Source organism: Centroberyx gerrardi, chromosome 5 (assembly GCF_048128805.1).
Source record: "Centroberyx gerrardi isolate f3 chromosome 5, fCenGer3.hap1.cur.20231027, whole genome shotgun sequence".
Classification (NCBI taxonomy): Eukaryota; Metazoa; Chordata; class Actinopteri; order Beryciformes; family Berycidae; genus Centroberyx; species Centroberyx gerrardi.
In genome coordinates this window covers 34,871,084-34,891,083 of record NC_136001.1, presented here as the reverse complement: position 1 = coordinate 34,891,083, position 20,000 = coordinate 34,871,084, and the positions used below count along the sequence as shown (strand labels likewise).

Below are 20,000 nucleotides of genomic sequence, written 5' to 3'. Positions count from 1 at the left end.
ACCTGGTCAGGATCTGTCTGTCTCTCTGAGTCTGTACCTGGTCAGGATCTGTCTGTCTCTCTGAGTCTGTACCTGGTCAGGATCTGTCTGTCTCTCTGAGTCTGTACCTGGTCAGGATCTGTCTGTCACTGAGTCTGTACCTGGTCAGGATCTGTCTGTCTCTCTGAGTCTGTACCTGGTCAGGATCTGTCTGTCTCTCTGAGTCTGTACCTGGTCAGGATCTGTCTGTCTCTCTGAGTCTGTACCTGGTCAGGATCTGTCTCTGCTTTTTATCTCTGACAGTCAAGAGATATTCCTCCAATTCATATTCACTTTTTAGGGTCCGATAACATTCTAATTTACTTTGAGTTTTAGTTTCAGTGTCCCAATGTTTCAAATAATTGTTCTTGCAATCTTTGATTATTTGGTTGACTTTTATGTTTTTAAGAGCAGTGCTGGTCTGAGGACAGTTTGTGTTGGTATTTGTTAGTGTGTTAGTTAGTCTCAGTACCAGCTGACTTAGAGGACTCTTTTCAGGGTTCAGTTCTTGGGTTTTGAGAGCTTTGAAATGAAGTGACTCTTCGGGACTTGATTTTAAACGCATCCAGAATTTTAGGGATCTTTTTTGGACGTGAATTATGAGTGGGTATCTGCCTAATTCTGCCCTACATGCATTAGTTGGTGTTTTCCTTTGAAAACTATCTCTCTCTCTATCTCTCTCTCTCTCTCTCTCTCTCTCTCTCTCTCTCTCTCTCTCTCTCTCTCTCTCTCTCTCATGAGGACTTTGGGGACGCTCCATGCAGACTTCCCTGGCAATATTTCCCATCATTCATTGCACTATGGATATGTTCTAAATCAGCAGACATGAAGAAAGGCAGAAGAAGAAGAAGAAGAAAGGCAGAAAAACAGCCGAAGAGAGAGAGAGAGAGTTTTCCTGTGGAAGTCTTTAACATCGAGGCTTCTGATAGGATGAAGAGTCGTGCTGTCAGACTCTACTACTGAGGACCTGAAGGGGGCCTTTCAGCTTTGCATACATGACATAGACAGAGATCATGACCCAACACACACACACACACACACACACACACACACACACAAATAATGACAGAGAGAACTAACGATTGCACCATTGGGCTCAGGTCAGGACTTGATGTGTGTGTGTGTGTGTGTGTGTGTGTGTGTGTGTGTGTGTGTGTGTGTGTGTGTACTCTGATATTAGCTGATGTCTTACTTCACACGACAAACACGCATCAATCATCCAGCTGAAGCATGATGTCATCTTTAGGAGACGGTCTCAACATGCAGAGGGAATCAACATCTGGCACAAAACAAATCTCTCTCTTTCTGTTCTCTCTCTCTCTCTCTCTCTTTCTGTTCTCTCTCTCTCTCTCTCTCTCTCTCTCTCTCTCTGTCTCTCTCTTTCTGTTCTCTCTCTCTCTCTCTCTCTCTCTCTCTCTCTCTCTCTGTCTCTCTCTTTCTGTTCTCTCTCTCTCTCTCTCTCTCTCTCTCTCTCTCATTAAAACAGTCTGTTTACTCTGCACTATAGAAAAGCAGAGGATCAGCACAGAGAGAGGTGTGTGTGTGTGTGTGTGTGTGTGTGTGTGTGTGTGTGTGTGTGTGTGTGTGTGTGTGTGTGTGTGTTCAGTCTTCAGTTTCGGGGGCCGCCAGGTGATTTATGGGATGGGAAGAAAACTGATTTCTACTAAACTCTATCATGTCCATTTTTATTTTTTTTATTTTCTCTATTTTCTTTTTTTCTTCTTCTGAAACTGATCAGTTTTCAGTCGGCTCAGCAGATGAAAGGAGCTGAAACTATAATCTATATTCCTCATGATGTTTCAGATATGATGCTGATCAGATGAAAGTGTATTGATCAGTGTGGAGAAGAGAGACAAACAGGAAGTACTGAAGGTAATAAAACTAATAATGACACCAAACATATTGAAAAAACACAGAAAATACATAAATCAATATCCAGCATTTGACTGGTTGCTACATTATATAATATAAATTATATATATTGATATAATAAATATAACATTAAAACCTGGAATATGCAGATGAGTGAACAGTCTGTAGCTGGTGAGCAGAGATAGGAGGAAACAGCAGATGTCTCACTCTGTCTCTGGTTCCAACAATCCAAACTTGCACAATACTACACAACTACACAATACTACACAACTACACAATAATACACAATACTACACAACTACACAATACTACACAACTACACAATACTGCACAACTACACAACTACACAATACTACACAACTACACAATACTACACAATACTACACAACTACACAATACTGCACAACTACACAATACTACACAACTACACAATACTACACAACTACACAATACTGCACAATACTACACAACTACACAATACTGCACAACTACACAATACTACACAACTACACAATACTACACAATACTACACAACTACACAATACTGCACAACTACACAATACTACACAACTACACAATACTGCACAATACTACACAACTACACAATACTGCACAACTACACAATACTACACAACTACACAATACTACACAATACTACACAACTACACAATACTGCACAACTACACAATACTACACAACTACACAATATTACACAACTGCACAATACTACACAATACTGCACAATACTACACAACTACACAATACTGCACAACTACACAATACTGCACAATACTACACAACTACACAATACTGCACAACTACACAATACTGCACAACTACACAATACTGCACAACTACACAATACTACACAACTACACAATACTGCACAACTACACAATACTACACAACTACACAATACTGCACAACTACACAATACTACACAACTACACAATATTACACAACTACACAATACTGCACAATACTACACAATACTGCACAATACTACACAACTACACAATACTGCACAACTACACAATACTACACAACTACACAATACTGCACAACTACACAATACTACACAACTACACAATACTACACAACTACACAATACTGCACAACTACACAATACTGCACAACTACACAATACTGCACAACTACACTATACTACACAACTACACAATACTGCACAACTACACAATACTACACAACTACACAATACTACACAACTACACAATACTGCACAACTACACAATACTGCACAACTACACAATACTACACAACTACACAATACTGCACAACTACACAATACTACACAACTACACTATACTACACAACTACACAATACTGCACAACTACACAATACTACACAACTACACAATACTACACAATACTACACAACTACACAATACTACACAACTACACAATACTGCACAACTACACAATACTACACAACTACACTATACTACACAACTACACAATACTGCACAACTACACAATACTACACAACTACACAATACTACACAATACTGCACAACTACACAATACTACACAACTACACAATACTGCACAACTACACAATACTACACAACTACACAATACTACACAACTACACAATACTGCACAACTACACAATACTGCACAACTACACAATACTGCACAACTACACTATACTACACAACTACACAATACTGCACAACTACACAATACTACACAACTACACAATACTACACAATACTACACAACTACACAATACTGCACAACTACACAATACTACACAACTACACAATACTACACAATACTACACAACTACACAATACTACACAATACTACACAATACTACACAACTACACAATACTACACAATACTACACAACTACACAATACTACACAACTACACAAAACTACACAACTACACAATACTACACAACCACACAAAACTACACAAAACTACACAACTACACAATACTACACAACTACACAAAACTACACAATACTACACAACTACACAAAACTACACAATACTACACAACTACACAATACTACACAATACTACACAATACTACACAATACTTCACAATAATACACAATACTTCACTATACTACACAATACTACACAATACTACACAATACTTCACAATAATACACAATACTTCACTATACTACACAATACTACACAATAATACACAATAATACACAATACTTCACTATACTACACAATACTACACAATACTACACAATACTTCACAATAATACACAATACTTCACTATACTACACAATACTACACAATACTTCACTATACTACACAATACTTCACTATACTACACAATACTACACAATACTTCACAATACTACAAAATGATCAATATATTGAAGTCAGTGGAAAGTGAACCTGAGTTATTATTTATAGCCTATTTTATATTTATTTGGACCAAATTTCTCTAAACTCCAAACTGTAAACATTCAACAGGAAGTTGACCTTCAGCTGAGCAGTGTTTGTGTCAGTTGCCATGGTAACAGCCGCTGAACATGAAGGTTAACGCCCACTCACACACCAGAAAGTGAACCGTGTTTTAAAAAACATCGAGTCATTTGTTTTCTTCCGCATAGACGATCTTCGCCAACAGAGCGAGGTCGACGTCATCCTGGACAGATGCTGCCTTCACTGCTGTCGGAAATCTGGGAATTCTGAGTCAGTTCACACAGAGCGTTTAAAAGCATTTAAAAGTGACTTATTTTGTTATTACATTTTATTTTTGTCATTTGTTATTTTTGTAAATATGAATAATCATTTATATTATGTGATGCTGACGATATTCTGACTTGGCAGATTGTTGTTCTGCAGTTTGACTTGAAGCTGCTGAGTTTCCTTTCAAAAGAGATTTTTAACCTCAACAGGAATATCAATAATAAAGATAATAGACATAAAATTGTTTCTGTTTTCTCTGTTTGTTTAAATCGTCACTTCTCCTACATTTTAGTCTGTAATGAATGAAATAAAACATCAATACACATCTGATGTCTTTTTCTCCTCTGCATTCTGCTGCTGGATTTCTGAATTAAACATTAAAAATCTTCTTCTGTCAGGATCCATTTTGTTTTTTTATTTCCAACTGAAAGCAGCTGGAGGAAGAAGAGCAGAGAGACTATCTATCTATCTATCTATCTATCTATCTATCTGTCTGTCTGTCTGTCTGTCTGTCTGTCTGTCTATCTATCTATCTATCTATCTATCTATCTATCTATCTATCTATCTATCTATCTGTCTGTCTGTCTGTCTGTCTGTCTGTCTATCTATCTATCTATCTATCCATCTATCTCTCTCCAGTGTAAGTTTTGTGAAAAGGAAATATTTTTACTGAAAAGGGAACTAACCATTTTAAATTTTTCCTTGAAAAATTTGCTGGCAGGAGGTAAAATTCAGCTTCAAATCGTAAAGAAAGTTAAAGAATTTCTGGAGGCAACAAAAATTAAATCCCCGGGTAATTATTTTGTTTCTGTCAGAAGTTCTATAACTTTCACTGGTAGCGGATATTAAAAATTAGCTTCATACAGTAAAGAAAATTGCAGCCTAGAATTTCTGGAAGCAATTAAAATTTACCCAGCGAGCATTTATTGTCTTTTAATAAAGTGACTTCACCTTCTTCCTAACAGGCTGCAGCTGTTTGTGTTCTGTTATTAGTTTGTAGGAATATGTTTGTTCAGTTGTAGGTGTGTTTTTTATTTGTATGACAGTGTGTGTGTGTGTGTGTGTGTGTGCATGATGTGAAGGATGCTGTGTGTGGAACTGATGCTTTTATGAAGTGACAGAAACAGTCGACTAATTTCCCCACGGGGTCAAAAAAGTAGATCCTCTCTTCCTGTGGAGGGACACGGCACGCCTCAATGTCATTTATTTATTTATTTTTTAGCCTTTATTTTGCCAGAAAGTCACACTGAGATTCCTTTTCCAAGGGAAACCGGGCCAAGAAATGGCAGCAGAGGGTCACACAAGAAAACATATAAAAAATACAAAAATAGTAAAATATAATACAATAAAAACAACACAATACAATACATGAATAAATAAATAAATCACAATTTAGATCAGAAACAGGAGCACACGTCTTCCATAAGACTGTGGATAAAAAAAAAGAAGAAGCAGCAGCACCCGGGATTCCGAGCTTACGAGGCGGCCCTGAACGCACCACGATCCAGGCTGCGGACAGCGGATCAGAGAAACTCCAAACCGCTTCAGCCTGCAGAGAGGCGACACGCTCCGCGCGCACCGGGAACACACGCTCCTTTCTCACTTGTCGTGTCACTCCTGACATTTTCCAAACCCGAAGAAGAAACGTTAACGATAAGAAAGATGCCGGCCACAGAGAAGGACCTGGCTGAGGACGCTCCGTGGAAGAAGATCCAGCAGAACACCTTCACCCGCTGGATCAACGAGCACCTGAAGTGCGTCAACAAGCGGATCGCGGACCTGCAGCTGGACCTGGGCGACGGCCTGCGGCTCATCGCGCTGCTGGAGGTGCTGAGCCACAAGAAGATGTACCGCAAGTACCACCCGAGGCCCACCTTCAGGCAGATGAAGCTGGAGAACGTGTCGGTGGCGCTGGAGTTCCTGGACAAGGAGAACATCAAGCTGGTCTCCATAGGTGAGTCCGGACCTCCGCCGGCTTCCGTCCGTCCGTCCGTTCATCAGTCTGGAAGTTTCTCCGAAGCTCCTAAACTTTAACTGGGGCCCAAAATGAGTCGTAACGCTGTTAAAGAAGGCTCCAAACATGACAGGAGAACTGTTATTACTAATAATACATGTTTTAGTGAAATTAGATCCCATTTTGACCCGTTTGGGTCCCAGCTAGCCCTAACACACGCCGTTCTCTGGTGTGGAGAGGGCACGCACGCCAAACTACGTTCAGAAATGCGGCAATTTAATGTCGCCTTGCTTTTCGACAAAAGTACACAGTTCTTAAAATATGATAAGGTCTTTTCTGAATCATTATGAGCTGCTGTTCAATTCGGCATATATAAGAAAGGCGCAAAGCAGTTCTTTAATTCTATAAAACCTCAATTTTTATAAGTGGTTCACGCTGTACTGAGGTGAAAGACGAGTGTGGGAATCGGAGGCAAATCACTTCTAAAAGGTGAGATTTTATTGAAGAAAGTGGTGGTTGGTGGATTATGTGTAAACCGAATTGAAGAGTGACTCCTCGGGATTTAGAAAAGGTCGAGTTATATTTCAGAGGGTGTGTATCCTGTTCACACTTCAGTCCATTCATTAGTCTGGAAACTCGCTGAGGCTCCTGCAACTTGAACTGCGGACCCAAATTTGAGTCTTGGTCTGTTAATGGATACACACACACACACACACACACACACACACACACACACACACACGGCAGGAGAACCAGCATTACTAATATTACGTGTTTTAGTGAGTTTAGTTGACAGTTTTACCCAGTCTGGTTCCCCATTACTCCCAATACACGCCGTTCCTGGTGTGACGACGATATAAGGCCAAAGTCCGTTCAAAATCCTGGCAATTTAGATCGCAATGTTGTCGACAAAACTGTATTCCTCTTAAATTATTTCTCAGTATGTTTTATTAAGCCAATAGCAGCAACTCTTCCATTCGGCATACATACAATCCACCAAGCAGCTTTTATTTCCTGTAAAATCTCAACTTTTATAGGTTTTTCATGCCGCGCGCTGCCGCCCACAAGTCGACCTTGGGAATCGAATTTGTAAAAGGTGAGACTTTATTGAAGGAAGTGCTGCTGCTGTCTATCGGATTGTATTCAAGCTGAATTAAACAATGTCTTATAGTTTTATCTCTAGGCTAATCAAAGCGACATTAAATCGCCAGCTTTTTGAATGGAGTTTGGCGTGAGGTTTCTTTGATACCAGAGACAGAACACATTGTGGCTAGTGGGACCCGAACTGAGTAAATGGGACCGAGTCTCACTAAAACATTATTAGTAGAATACCAGACCCTCCATTAACAGGCCTACGACTCATTTGCGGTCCGCAGCCACAGGTTTGGATGGTGGTGGGTTAGTGTAGGCCGAACTGGAGACAGAGTCCTGATGACTCAGAAGAGGTTGAATCATAGTTTACAGGGTGTGGAGGTTTGTCGATAAGAGAGGCAGCATCACACTGACAGGTGTGTGAGTGGAGTTTGGAGGGAGGCTGGGTGTGTGGGTGTGTGTGTGTGTGTGGATGTCTATCTCTCTGCTGCCTGTCTGTCTGTCTGTCTGTCTGTCTCTCTCTCTGCTGCCTGTCTGTCTGTCTGTCTGCCTGTCTGTCTGTCAGGCTTCCTGTCCCTGACTTGTAGAGAAACATGTAGAGTTTTGGTCTCATTTTCCAGATCGGCCTCTCTCCTTATGAACTTGCTGTTGTTTTTATTATTTCCCTTTTCGACAGATGAAATATTCAGATGAAATATTCAGATGAAATATTCAGATGAAATATTCAGGTGTCCTGCTCTGACAGATTCATCCTAACTGTTAAAACACAGCTTGTTGTTATCAGAGGCTCCAACTCATTTGTTCCTGATCCTGTTCCTGCTGTACTGTATAGAAGGTGACATCATCACCTGGCACCACAGATCAGCCAACAGCAGAAGGCCGTTTCAGCAGCCTGCTGTGTACCGTTAGCTGTCAGCTTCACACAGGCTTGGTGTTTAGCTTCTGTTTAACAGAGCGTCAAAATAGCCATAAAGGTGAAGAAGAGAAGTGTGAGCGCTGGTTTGTAAACAAATAGTTTGTGCAATATCGAAGTCAGCAGAAAATAATCCAACATCTGTTTTCATGACAAAGAGTTTGTTGTTATCATATTGTGTGATGATGAAATTATAAGTTTTGCGCTTTTCATTTTTCAGTAATGAAAAAAAGAAGGAATCAAATATTTTCTTGCTGGAATGAGGGCGTTGTCCTGCTGAATCTGACAGAATAGTCACAAAAAAAAATCGGAGAGTTGGGCAACCTGGCAACGCAACTGTGATGCAGCAGAGCCAGGCCGTCCTCCATGTTGTTCTGACCTGGCAGAGCGGGCAGGGCGACGCTGAAACAACGGAGGGGGCTGTGAACGCAGCGTCTCTCCTCCTGTCAGAGCACCGAGACCCTCGGTGCCGTGACCTGCTGCCGTCAGAGGTCAGAGGTCAGAGGTCGTGTTCTCACCTGGAGGAAACAGAGTTCAGAGAAACGGATCGGAACATGATGACAGTGAACGCAGCTCGGCCTCAGTCTGCCTCTCTGCAGCTGTCAGTGTGTTTGTGCAGCGAGTCAACAGGCTGATAAACACCTTCACACCTTCACACACACACACACACACACACACACACACACACACACATATATATAATGTTGCTTTTGTAACATGCATCTGATGCCTGTATGAGTGACATCATCTCTCAGATGTCTGAGGTCGGGCCTGTGGGCGATCACAGGTGTGTGTGTGTGTGTGTGTGTGTGTGGGGGGGGGGGGGTACGGTGAATACTTCAAAGCTCAGGATTCTTGTGTCCTGGCCAGCAGTGTGTGTGTGTGTGAGTGTGTATGTGTGTATGTGTGTGTGTGTGTGTGTGTGTGTGTGTGTGTGTGTGAGTGTTTTACAGGTTTTTCTCTGAAACAAAGACAGGATGTTTCAGTTTGTTAGCAGCTGCAGATGCTTAAAGGGAGAATTCACTGAACAGTAGAGAGAGACAGACAGGAGGAGAGAGAGACAGGAGGAGACAGGAGGAGGAGGAGAGAGACAGGAGGAGGAGAGAGACAGGAGGAGGAGAGAGACAGACAGGAGGAGCAGAGAGACAGACAGGAGGAGGAGGGAGACAGGAGGAGCAGAGAGACAGACAGGAGGAGAGAGAGACAGGAGGAGGAGCAGAGAGACAGACAGGAGGAGGAGAGAGACAGACAGGAGGAGGAGAGAGACAGACAGGAGGAGCAGAGAGACAGGAGGAGGAGAGAGACAGACAGGAGGAGCGGAGAGACAGGAGGAGGAGAGAGACAGGAGGAGGAGGAGAGAGACAGACAGGAGGAGCAGAGAGACAGACAGACAGACAGGAGGAGCAGAGAGACAGACAGGAGGAGCAGAGAGACAGACAGACAGACAGGAGGAGCAGAGAGACAGACAGGAGGAGGAGAGAGACAGGAGGAGGAGCAGAGAGACAGGAGGAGGAGAGAGACAGACAGGAGGAGCAGAGACACAGACAGGAGGAGGAGAGAGACAGACAGGAGGAGGAGAGAGACAGACAGGAGGAGCAGAGACACAGACAGGAGGAGCAGAGAGACAGACAGGAGGAGCAGAGAGACAGACAGGAGGAGCAGAGAGACAGGAGGAGGAGAGAGACAGACAGGAGGAGACAGGAGGAGGAGCAGAGAGACAGACAGGAGGAGCAGAGAGACAGGAGGAGCAGAGAGACAGACAGGAGGAGCAGAGAGACAGACAGGAGGAGACAGGAGGAGGAGCAGAGAGACAGGAGGAGGAGACAGGAGGAGACAGGAGGAGACAGGAGGAGGAGCAGAGAGACAGGAGGAGGAGAGAGACAGGAGGAGGAGGAGAGAGACAGACAGGAGGAGGAGAGAGACAGACAGGAGGAGCAGAGAGACAGGAGGAGACAGGAGGAGGAGCAGAGAGACAGGTGGAGGAGGAGAGAGAGAGGAGCAGAGAGACAGGTGGAGGAGGAGAGAGAGACAGGAGGAGGAGGAGAGAGACAGGAGGAGGAGAGAGACAGGAGGAAGAGCAGAGAGACAGGAGGAGGAGGAGAGAGAGAGGAGCAGAGAGACAGGTGGAGGAGGAGAGAGAGACAGGAGGAGGAGGAGAGAGACAGGAGGAGCAGAGAGACAGGAGGAGCAGAGAGACAGGAGGAGGGAGCAGAGAGACAGGAGGAGCAGAGAGACAGGAGGAGGAGCAGAAAGACAGGAGCAGAGAGACAGGAGCAGAGAGACAGGAGGAGGAGCAGAGAGACAGGAGCAGAGAGACAGGAGGAGGGAGACAGGAGCAGAGAGACAGGAGGAGGAGCAGAGAGACAGGAGGAGCAGAGAGACAGGAGGAGCAGAGAGACAGGAGGAGGAGCAGAGAGACAGGAGCAGAGAGACAGGAGCAGAGAGACAGGAGGAGCAGAGAGACAGGACTGGGTGGGGTTGGAGCGCTCAGTGATGTAAAACTGCAGGTTTGATTTTCCACAGTGGAGAGGAAATGACTGAGTTCTCTGGGTGGGACACACACACACACACACACACACACACACACACACACACACACACACACACACACACACACAGTGAGACCTCAGCAGTTCAGTGTTGTTTCAGTTGTTGCTGCTGCAGCTTTCTGAGCTCCAGTCAGACAGAGATGAAGCAGCCAGTCACACAGACAGCAAGTCGAATTAACCAGTCAGTGTCAGGAGAGGAGAGGAGATAAGGAAAGGAGAGGAGGAGAGGAAAGGAGGGAGGAGGAGGAGAAGTTAACAGAGAGGTTTTGTTGTCTGCCAGGTAGTGTTGGTTTGTCAGATACCTCACCTCCATGATGAGATGACTGGACGAGAGGAGGAGGAGGGGAGAGGGAGAGAGGGAGAGGGGGAGAGGGAGAGGGGGAGAGGGAGGGGGAGAGGGAGGGCGGGAAGGAAAGGAGGGAAGGAGGGAGGAAAGAACGAGCTGGAGAGGAAGGGAGCGGTGGGAAGGGAAAGAGAGAGGAGGTTTGCTGTCAGATGAAAACGATGTAGCAGCATCTTTTCAGCTGTGTGTGTGTATACTGTGTGTGTGTGTGTGTGTGTGTGTGTGTGTGTGTGTGTGTGTGTGAAACCCAGCACTTGTGTGAACTTGCTGCCAGTAAACCTGATTGTGATTTCAACACATGTGAGTAACAAGAACATGTGGAGTATTTGTTTTAGACGGATCTCACTCAGCATGTTTCACACTGATCAGCTGTTTGAACGATGCCTGAATGCTCTCGGGACGTCCCGCTGGGTGAGGGGTAGACGGGCTGCACAGTGAAAGTTTAGCAGTAAAGTGAGAGGTTTCGGACCGAGTCTTCAACAGTAAAACATCTTGAACAGAAAGACTTCCCTGGTGCATATTGTTGATATTTACAGCTGTTTCTGCATTGTTTATATACTGTATGTAATAATGTGTAACCGTATGAGAAATGACTCCATGATCTGCTGTTCAGAGCTCTGAAGCTGCAGTCGGAGCAGAGACTGACTCTTGTATAATGATTTTAAAAAATGTATCGTTCAATAAGTGTAAAAATACAGATCTGTTTTGGTGAAGTGATGCAGAAAAACGTGATCATATATTTGCAGAGACGCATCAGAACACACAGCCGGTTTGGCTAAAACGGGCCCAACACACTCAAATAAATGTTGGAGAAATTGTGGTACACAAACTGGCAACCGTACCCACGCATTTGGGACATGCCCTAAATGAAGAACATTTTGGGAAGTGTTGGGAAGTGTTTGAGGCCCTTTAAAGAAGTATTCCACCAAAATTTCACAAAAGATCCAAAGGTGGCACTACTGGAAGGCATTGATGGAAGAGCTAAAAAAATATCTTTTACAAATATTGCTAACAGCAGCAATTAAATGCATCTCAATTAAGTGGTTAAAACCTCCTGACCCCCCAACATACAATATATGGACTGAGAAAGTATGGGAAATTAATCAGATGGAACAAATAACATACTCTTTGAGACAGAAAGAGAAAAAGATATATTTATTAAAAGGTGGAGCGCTGCCATGGCTATATTGATCCAGTGAAGCGATATAAATCCTTCTACACATTCTGAATCATACATGTATCTTTGTCTCCCCAACTCATCTTTTCTCATTATGTATATACACACACCCATACTATTACACACATTTACACACAACCCCCCTCCCTGACCCCCCCCCCCCCCCCTTTGTTTTTTTTGTGTTTTTTTTGTTAAATTATCTATAAACCATATAGGTACAGCAGAAAAAACAGTAGACAAAATTGTGAATATGATTGTATAAGTTGCTGAAACTGAAATAAAAACTAAGTTTAAAAAAACAAAAACCACACAGCCAGGAATCTGATTTTCAGGTTTATTCAAATGTGGAGGAAGAGACCAGACTGTATATTAATAGATCCACTGACGCTGTGTTGTGTCCCAGACTGCTGCTCGGTCCAGACTGACCGGCTGGTCTGACCGGCTGGTCTGACCGGCTGGTCTGACCGGCTGGTCTGACCGGCTGGTCTGACCGGCTGGTTTGACCGGCTGGTCTGACCGGCTGGTCTGACCGGCTGGTTTAACCGGCTGATGATTTGAATGACAGGAAGGCTTCAGTCCGTCCGCCTCAACATTTGAATAAAGTTGAAAATCTGATCTCAGTCCGTCTGTGAATAATCCCACAACGGCCTCTTATCTGGAGCTCGCATGCAGTGTGTGTGTGTGTGTGTGTGTGTGTGTGTGTGTGTGTGTGTGTGTGGACCGGGCTCCACCCTGCTTCATATTCACCAGCTGTGGTTTCCGTGGCGACCGGGGGATTGAGTCGGTTTTGGTTCCACATCCATCTCTAAAACTAAAACTGTTGCTGGGTGACTGGGTTTGACTTTTCCCAGCGGAGACTTTTACTTTCAAGTGTTTCTCTACGGGGTTCAGTGGAGAGTTTTAGTTTCATGTTTTCTAAATGTTACTCTCTGTTGCTTTCAGTGGAGAACTTTAGTATCTCTGTTTTTAGAGAATGTCAGTAAGTATTGGTTTCAGTGGAGAGTTTTAGTGTCCTGTGGTTTAAATGCTGCTTTTGGAAACCATCAAGTATTGGTTTCAGTGGAGAGTTTTAGTGTCCTGTGGTTTAAATGCTGCTTTTGGAAACCATCAAGTATTGGTTTCAGTGGAGAGTTTTAGTGTCCTGTGGTTTAAATGCTGCTTTTGGAAACCATCAAGTATTGGTTTCAGTGGAGAGTTTTAGTGTCCTGTGGTTTAAATGCTGCTTTTGGAAACCATCAAGTATTGGTTTCAGTGGAGAGTTTTAGTGTCCTGTGGTTTAAATGCTGCTTTTGGAAACCATCAAGTATTGGTTTCAGTGGAGAGTTTTAGTGTCCTGTGGTTTAAATGCTGCTTTTGGAAACCATCAAATATTGGTTTCAGTGGAGAGTTTTAGTGTCCTGTGGTTTAAATGCTGCTTTTGGAAACCATCAAGTATTGGTTTCAGTGGAGAGTTTTAGTGTCCTGTGGTTTAAATGCTGCTTTTGGAAACCATCAAGTATTGGTTTCAGTGGAGAGTTTTAGTGTCCTGTGGTTTAAATGCTGCTTTTGGAAACCATCAAGTATTGGTTTCAGTGGAGAGTTTTAGTTTCATGTTTTCTAAATGTTACTCTCTGTTGCTTTCAGTGGAGAACTTTAGTATCTCTGTTTTTAGAGAATATCAGTAAGTATTGGTTTCAGTGGAGAGTTTTAGTCTCACTGAGTCCAGACACTGTGTCAGAGTTTCATTAGTATCTGAGCAGGGAAGTGAAGCTCACAGGACATAACAACACACAGTGAGGCATGATCATTATTCTGCTGGAGCCTGAGATAATAAACACATTGAATACTAATGATATTAAGTTGAATGTTAATTTCTAATGTTCCGAGGATCTGTTTTCTATTCATAGTGTTCCCGTGATGTCACATGCATTTCCTACCAATATGATGCTTCCATACACACAGCTGATTGGCTGTGGCTGCCATCTGATTATAATCAGATGTTAATTTATTACAGTCACATGATATTAAGTTGGAACAGAATCTGCTGGTGATGCTGCACAAGATTCACATTCAGGTTCATTTAAAGTGGAATATTTGTCTCATTATAAAAAAACGAAATAGAAATAGAAAGTGAGTAAAACAGCAGTAAAATGGACAGAATAAAATCAAACCAGTAAGGTGAACAGTCACACAGTAAAACCAGGAGAATAAAATCCAATCAACTCTGGAATAAACTGAGAGTTTTAGTGTCCTGTCTCTCCTGTCTCTCCTGTCTCTCCTGTCTCTCCTGTCTCTCCTGTCTCCTGTCTCTCCTGTCTCTCCTGTCTCTCCTGTCTCCTGTCTCTCCTGTCTCTCCTGTCTCCTGTCTCTCCTGTCTCTCCTGTCTCTCCTGTCTCCTGTCTCTCCTGTCTCTCCTGTCTCTCCTGTCTCTCCTGTCTCCTGTCTCTCCTGTCTCTCCTGTCTCTCCTGTCTCCTGTCTCTCCTGTCTCTCCTGTCTCTCCTGTCTCTCCTGTCTCCTGTCTCTCCTGTCTCTCCTGTCTCTCCTGTCTCCTGTCTCTCGTCTCTCCTGTCTCTCCTGTCTCTCCTGTCTCCTGTCTCTCGTCTCTCCTGTCTCTCCTGTCTCTCGTCTCTCCTGTCTCTCGTCTCTCGTCTCTCCTGTCTCTCCTGTCTCTCCTGCGGTCTCTCCTGTCTCTCCTGGCTCTCCTGTCTCTCCTGTCTCTCCTGTCCTCTCCTGTCTCTCCTGTCCTCTCCTGTCTCTCCTGTCTCCTGTCTCTCCTGTCTCTCCTGTCTCTCCTGTCTCTCCTGTCTCTCCTGTCTCCTGTCTCTCCTGTCCTCTCCTGTCTCTCCTGTCTCCTGTCTCTCCTGTCTCTCCTGTCTCTCCTGTCCTCTCCTGTCTCTCCTGTCTCCTGTCTCTCCTGTCTCTCCTGTCTCCTGTCTCCTGTCTCTCCTGTCTCTCCTGTCACTCCTGTGTCTCCTGTCTCTCCTGTCTCCTGTCTCTCCTGTCTCTCCTGTCTCTCCTGTCTCTCCTGTCTCCTGTCCTCTCCTGTCTCTCCTGTCTCTCCTGTCTCTCCTGTCTCTCCTGTCTCTCCTGTCTCCTGTCTCCTGTCCTCTCCTGTCTCTCCTGTCTCTCCTGTCTCTGCTGTCTCTCCTGTCCTCTTCTGTCTCTCCTGTCTCTCCTGTCTCTCCTGTCTCCTGTCTCTCCCGTCTCTCCTGTCTCTCCTGTCACTCCTGTGTCTCCTGTCTCTCCTGTCTCTCCTGTCTCCTGTCTCTCCTGTCTCCTGTCTCTCCTGTCTCTCCTGTCCTCTCCTGTCTCTCCTGTCTCCTGTCTCTCCTGTCCTCTCCTGTCTCTCCTGTCTCCTGTCTCCTGTCTCTCCTGTCTCTCCTGTCTCTCCTGTCTCTCCTGTCTCCTGTCCTCTCCTGTCTCTCCTGTCTCTCCTGTCTCCTGTCTCTCCTGTCTCTCCTGTCTCCTGTCTCTCCTGTCTCTCCTGTCTCTCCTGTCTCCTGTCTCTCCTGTCTCCTGTCTCTCCTGTCTCTCCTGTCTCCTGTCTCTCCTGTCTCTCGTCTCTCCTGTCTCTCCTCTCTCCTGTCTCCTGTCTCTCCTGTCTCTCCTCTCTCCTGTCACTCCTGTCTCTCCTGTCTCTCCTGTCCTCTCCTGTCTCTCCTGTCTCTCCTCTCTCCTGTCACTCCTGTCTCTCCTGTCTCTCCTGTCTCTCCTGTCTCTCCTCTCTCCTGTCCTCTCCTGTCTCTCCTGTCTCTCCTGTCCTCTTCTGTCTCTCCTGTCTCTCCTGTCTCCTGTCTCTCCTGTCTCTCCTCTCTCCTGTCTCCTGTCTCTCCTGTCTCTCCTGTCTCTCCTGTCTCTCCCGTCACTCCCGTCACTCCCGTCACTCCCGTCACTCCTGTCACTCCTGTCTCTCCTGTCTCTCCTGTCTCTCCTGTCTCTCCTGTCCTCTCCTGTCTCTCCTGTCCTCTCCTGTCTCTCCTGTCTCCTGTCTCTCCTGTCTCTCCTGTCTCCTGTCTCTCCTGTCTCTCCTGTCTCTCCTGTCTCCTGTCTCTCCTGTCTCCTGTCTCTCCTGTCTCTCCTGTCTCCTGTCTCTCCTGTCTCTCGTCTCTCCTGTCTCTCCTCTCTCCTGTCTCCTGTCTCTCCTGTCTCTCCTCTCTCCTGTCACTCCTGTCTCTCCTGTCTCTCCTGTCCTCTCCTGTCTCTCCTGTCTCTCCTCTCTCCTGTCACTCCTGTCTCTCCTGTCTCTCCTGTCTCTCCTGTCTCTCCTCTCTCCTGTCCTCTCCTGTCTCTCCTGTCTCTCCTGTCCTCTTCTGTCTCTCCTGTCTCTCCTGTCTCCTGTCTCTCCTGTCTCTCCTCTCTCCTGTCTCCTGTCTCTCCTGTCTCTCCTGTCTCTCCTGTCTCTCCCGTCACTCCCGTCACTCCCGTCACTCCCGTCACTCCCGTCACTCCTGTCTCTCCTGTCCTCTCCTGTCTCCTGTCCTCTCCTGTCTCTCCTGTCTCTCCTGTCTCCTGTCTCTCCTGTCCTCTCCTGGTCTCTCCTGTCTCTCCTGGTCTCTCCTGTCTCTCCTGTCTCTCCTGTCTCCTGTCTCTCCTGTCTCTCCTGTCCTCTCCTGGTCTCTCCTGTCTCTCCTGTCTCTCCTGTCTCCTGTCTCTCCTGTCTCTCCTGTCCTCTCCTGGTCTCTCCTGGTCTCTCCTGTCCTCTCCTGTCTCTCCTCTCTCCTGTCCTCTCCTGTCTCTCCTCTCTCCTGTCTCCTGTCTCCTGTCTCTCCTGTCTCCTGTCTCTCCACCTTCAGCACACACACTGTGTCAGAGTGAACTGCCAGGCTTTATCACCCTGAGATTGCAAAACCTAGTAGGTGTGTGTGTGTGTGTGTGTGTGTGTGTGTTAGGTGTTGGCCAATATCTTGAGCTGTTACTTATGATACTGTAGTGAGTGTGTGTGTGTGTGTGTGTGTGTTACCTGGTTGGCTGTGGGCCGGTGTCTCCCGCAGGCAGGACTATGTATGGTAGTTGTTTAGTGTGGGTGTTGGCCAGCTTCTTGTGCAGACAGGTGTGTGTGTGTGTGTGTGTGTGTGTGTGTGTGTGTGTGTGTGTGTGTGTCTCTGCTGACACTGTTATGAAGCCCAGTGTGGAGCGACAGAAACAACCCGCCTGGCGTTCCTCTCGCTGCTCTGGATCCTGGTTCACCGTTCAGCGTTTCTGTCATAGATGAGAGCTGTGGGCGTGTCGTTAGGCCACGCCCACAAACAGACAAACAATAAATCAATTGTTTTCTGAGGTTGATTTTCTGTGTTCTGATAATTGATGTGAAATGCATAATGCTGTTACCTTTTTAAACAGCTGCATGATCATTATAATTAAATGATCCTGCTGCTGCTCCCCTCCGCTCCTCCCACCAGATCACACTGCCTCTCTCTCCCCGACTCATCTTCCATTGCTTTACACTTGAATGATCCCTCCCTGCGTTAAGCCCCGCCCCCAACATCCTGTTTCAACAGGAAATGCATCAAATCAAGGAAGTGAAGATGCTGTTTAAAGGTGTTTAAAGGTCCATATCATGTAAAGCAGGACTCCCTCTCCTCTGTGATATAAAGGAGTTGGATGTGTATCTAAACATGGTGAAAGCATCAAAACTAAATCCACACAATCCATATTAGAAAAGCGAGCCTCTAAACGAGCCGTTTGGACTTCCGTAACTTTGTGGCGTCACAAAGGTTCGCTCATTATCATTTCTGTAAGAAATAATAGACTAACAAAGTGTTTTTTTCAAAGCGGTCGAGCGGTCGTCATCGTTTATTACCGGAGAGTTTTCCCTACCTGTAGCCGCCGGGCCGCGGCGTCTCACGTTTCGCTCTCGAAACGGTTAGCCGATCGGAACAGAGGGTCGTTAATATTAATGAGCCTTAAAGACACGGAGACAGAAACGGCCTGTTCTTGGTAAGGCTCAGAGAGATGCTGGAAAATGAACGTGGAGAAATGGATTGAGAGTGTTTTTGGTTCATGACACCACACACACAGCTCTGAATGGACCTCAGGACACAAAATAAAACTGGGAAGTGGAGAACGTGGGACCTGTAATAGTTACTAGTCTCTTCTGAAACATGGTACATTGGTACGTTGCATGGATGTTGGATTTCATCACGTTCTGCCGTCTCATTTGAAAGTATTTAACAGTATTCCATATTAAAGCCTGAGCTGTGTTACAGTTTACAACATTATACAGAGTATACAGTATGATGTATCTGCTGCAGTTTCATGGTGAGCGACATTCAAAACATCCCAGCTTTATTTCCCTGTACACTTTCACTCTCACGTGTGTGTGTGTGTGTGTGTGTGTGTGTGTGTGTGAGGAGAACTGAGAACCAGCCCAACAGGATTTGCTGCTGGCTGTTGTGACCTTAACCAGAGTCTGTGACCTCACACACACTGACACACAGACACACACACACACACACACACACACACACACACACACAGTCTTAACCTGGTTTCCTCTGGGAGCCTCAGGCTGTGTTTTTGAAGAGTGACTCCAGCTGGAGGTTTTGCTGCTCAGTGATTCCTCTCTTATAGAGGATTCCCCACAGACTCTCTCTCTCTCTCTCTCTCTCCCTCTGTCTCTGTCTCTCTCTCTCTCTCTCTCTCTCTCTCTGTCTCTGTCTCTCTCTCTCTCTCTCTCCAGTTTTAGTTGCTTGAGACTTGACTTGACTTGGGTTCTGGTGACTTGGGACTTGACTCTGACTTGTACTTTGATGACTTGAAAAGGTTTCTAAAGTCTTGACTTGAGATCTTGTGTTTGTGTAAATGACTTAGATTGAAAGTGATGAGATTTGTTCCAGCGGACGACTGAATTTAAATTCTGTTTTCTGAATTTGTATGGAATGATTGAAGATGATACAGTGGTGGGAGGGAGGGTCTGCCTGTCTGTCTGCCTGTCTGTCTGTCTGCCTGTCTGCCTGTCTGCCTGTCTGTCTGTCTGTCTGTCTGCCTGTCTGTCTGTCTGTCTGTCTGCCTGTCTGCCTGTCTGTCTGTCTGTCTCTCAGCCTAAAGATCACTTGATTAAATTTCAGTGTTCATCTGGAATTTCCACCATAAGACGATTGTCATTTTTTAGCAGTAACTATTACGCTGCGTTCAGGTGCTGCTGGGAAAGTCCGACATCCAGGACTTCCAAGTCGGCTGCTGCAGCGCTGCGTTCACATGCTGTTTTGTCAGAAAACGATAAACAAACAGAAGCTGCTGCGGCGTGTTGGAGGTTTGAACTGGACTGGTCAGATCTGTTGTTGACATTGTTAGTGGACTGGATTCACTGGAGGAGGAGGAGGAGGAGGAGGAGGGGGAGGAGGAGGAGGAGGAGGAGGAGGAGGAGGGGAGGAGGAGGAGGAGGAGGGGGGAAACATGGTGTCTTGGGTTTGGAGT

General features: G+C 45.3%; 1 protein-coding gene across 1 annotated transcript in view; it reads left to right on the top strand.

Moving 5' to 3' along the window:
* The first annotated feature begins 6,141 nt into the window (after positions 1-6,141).
* LOC139917050 (filamin-B-like) overlaps positions 6,142-20,000 on the top strand; it is a 94,241-nt gene continuing 80,382 nt past the window's right edge. Inside the window, 1 exon segment of the mRNA XM_078283507.1 lies at positions 6,142-6,530. Within this exon segment, the coding sequence (XP_078139633.1) occupies positions 6,239-6,530 (292 nt within the window). The 5' untranslated portion in view covers positions 6,142-6,238.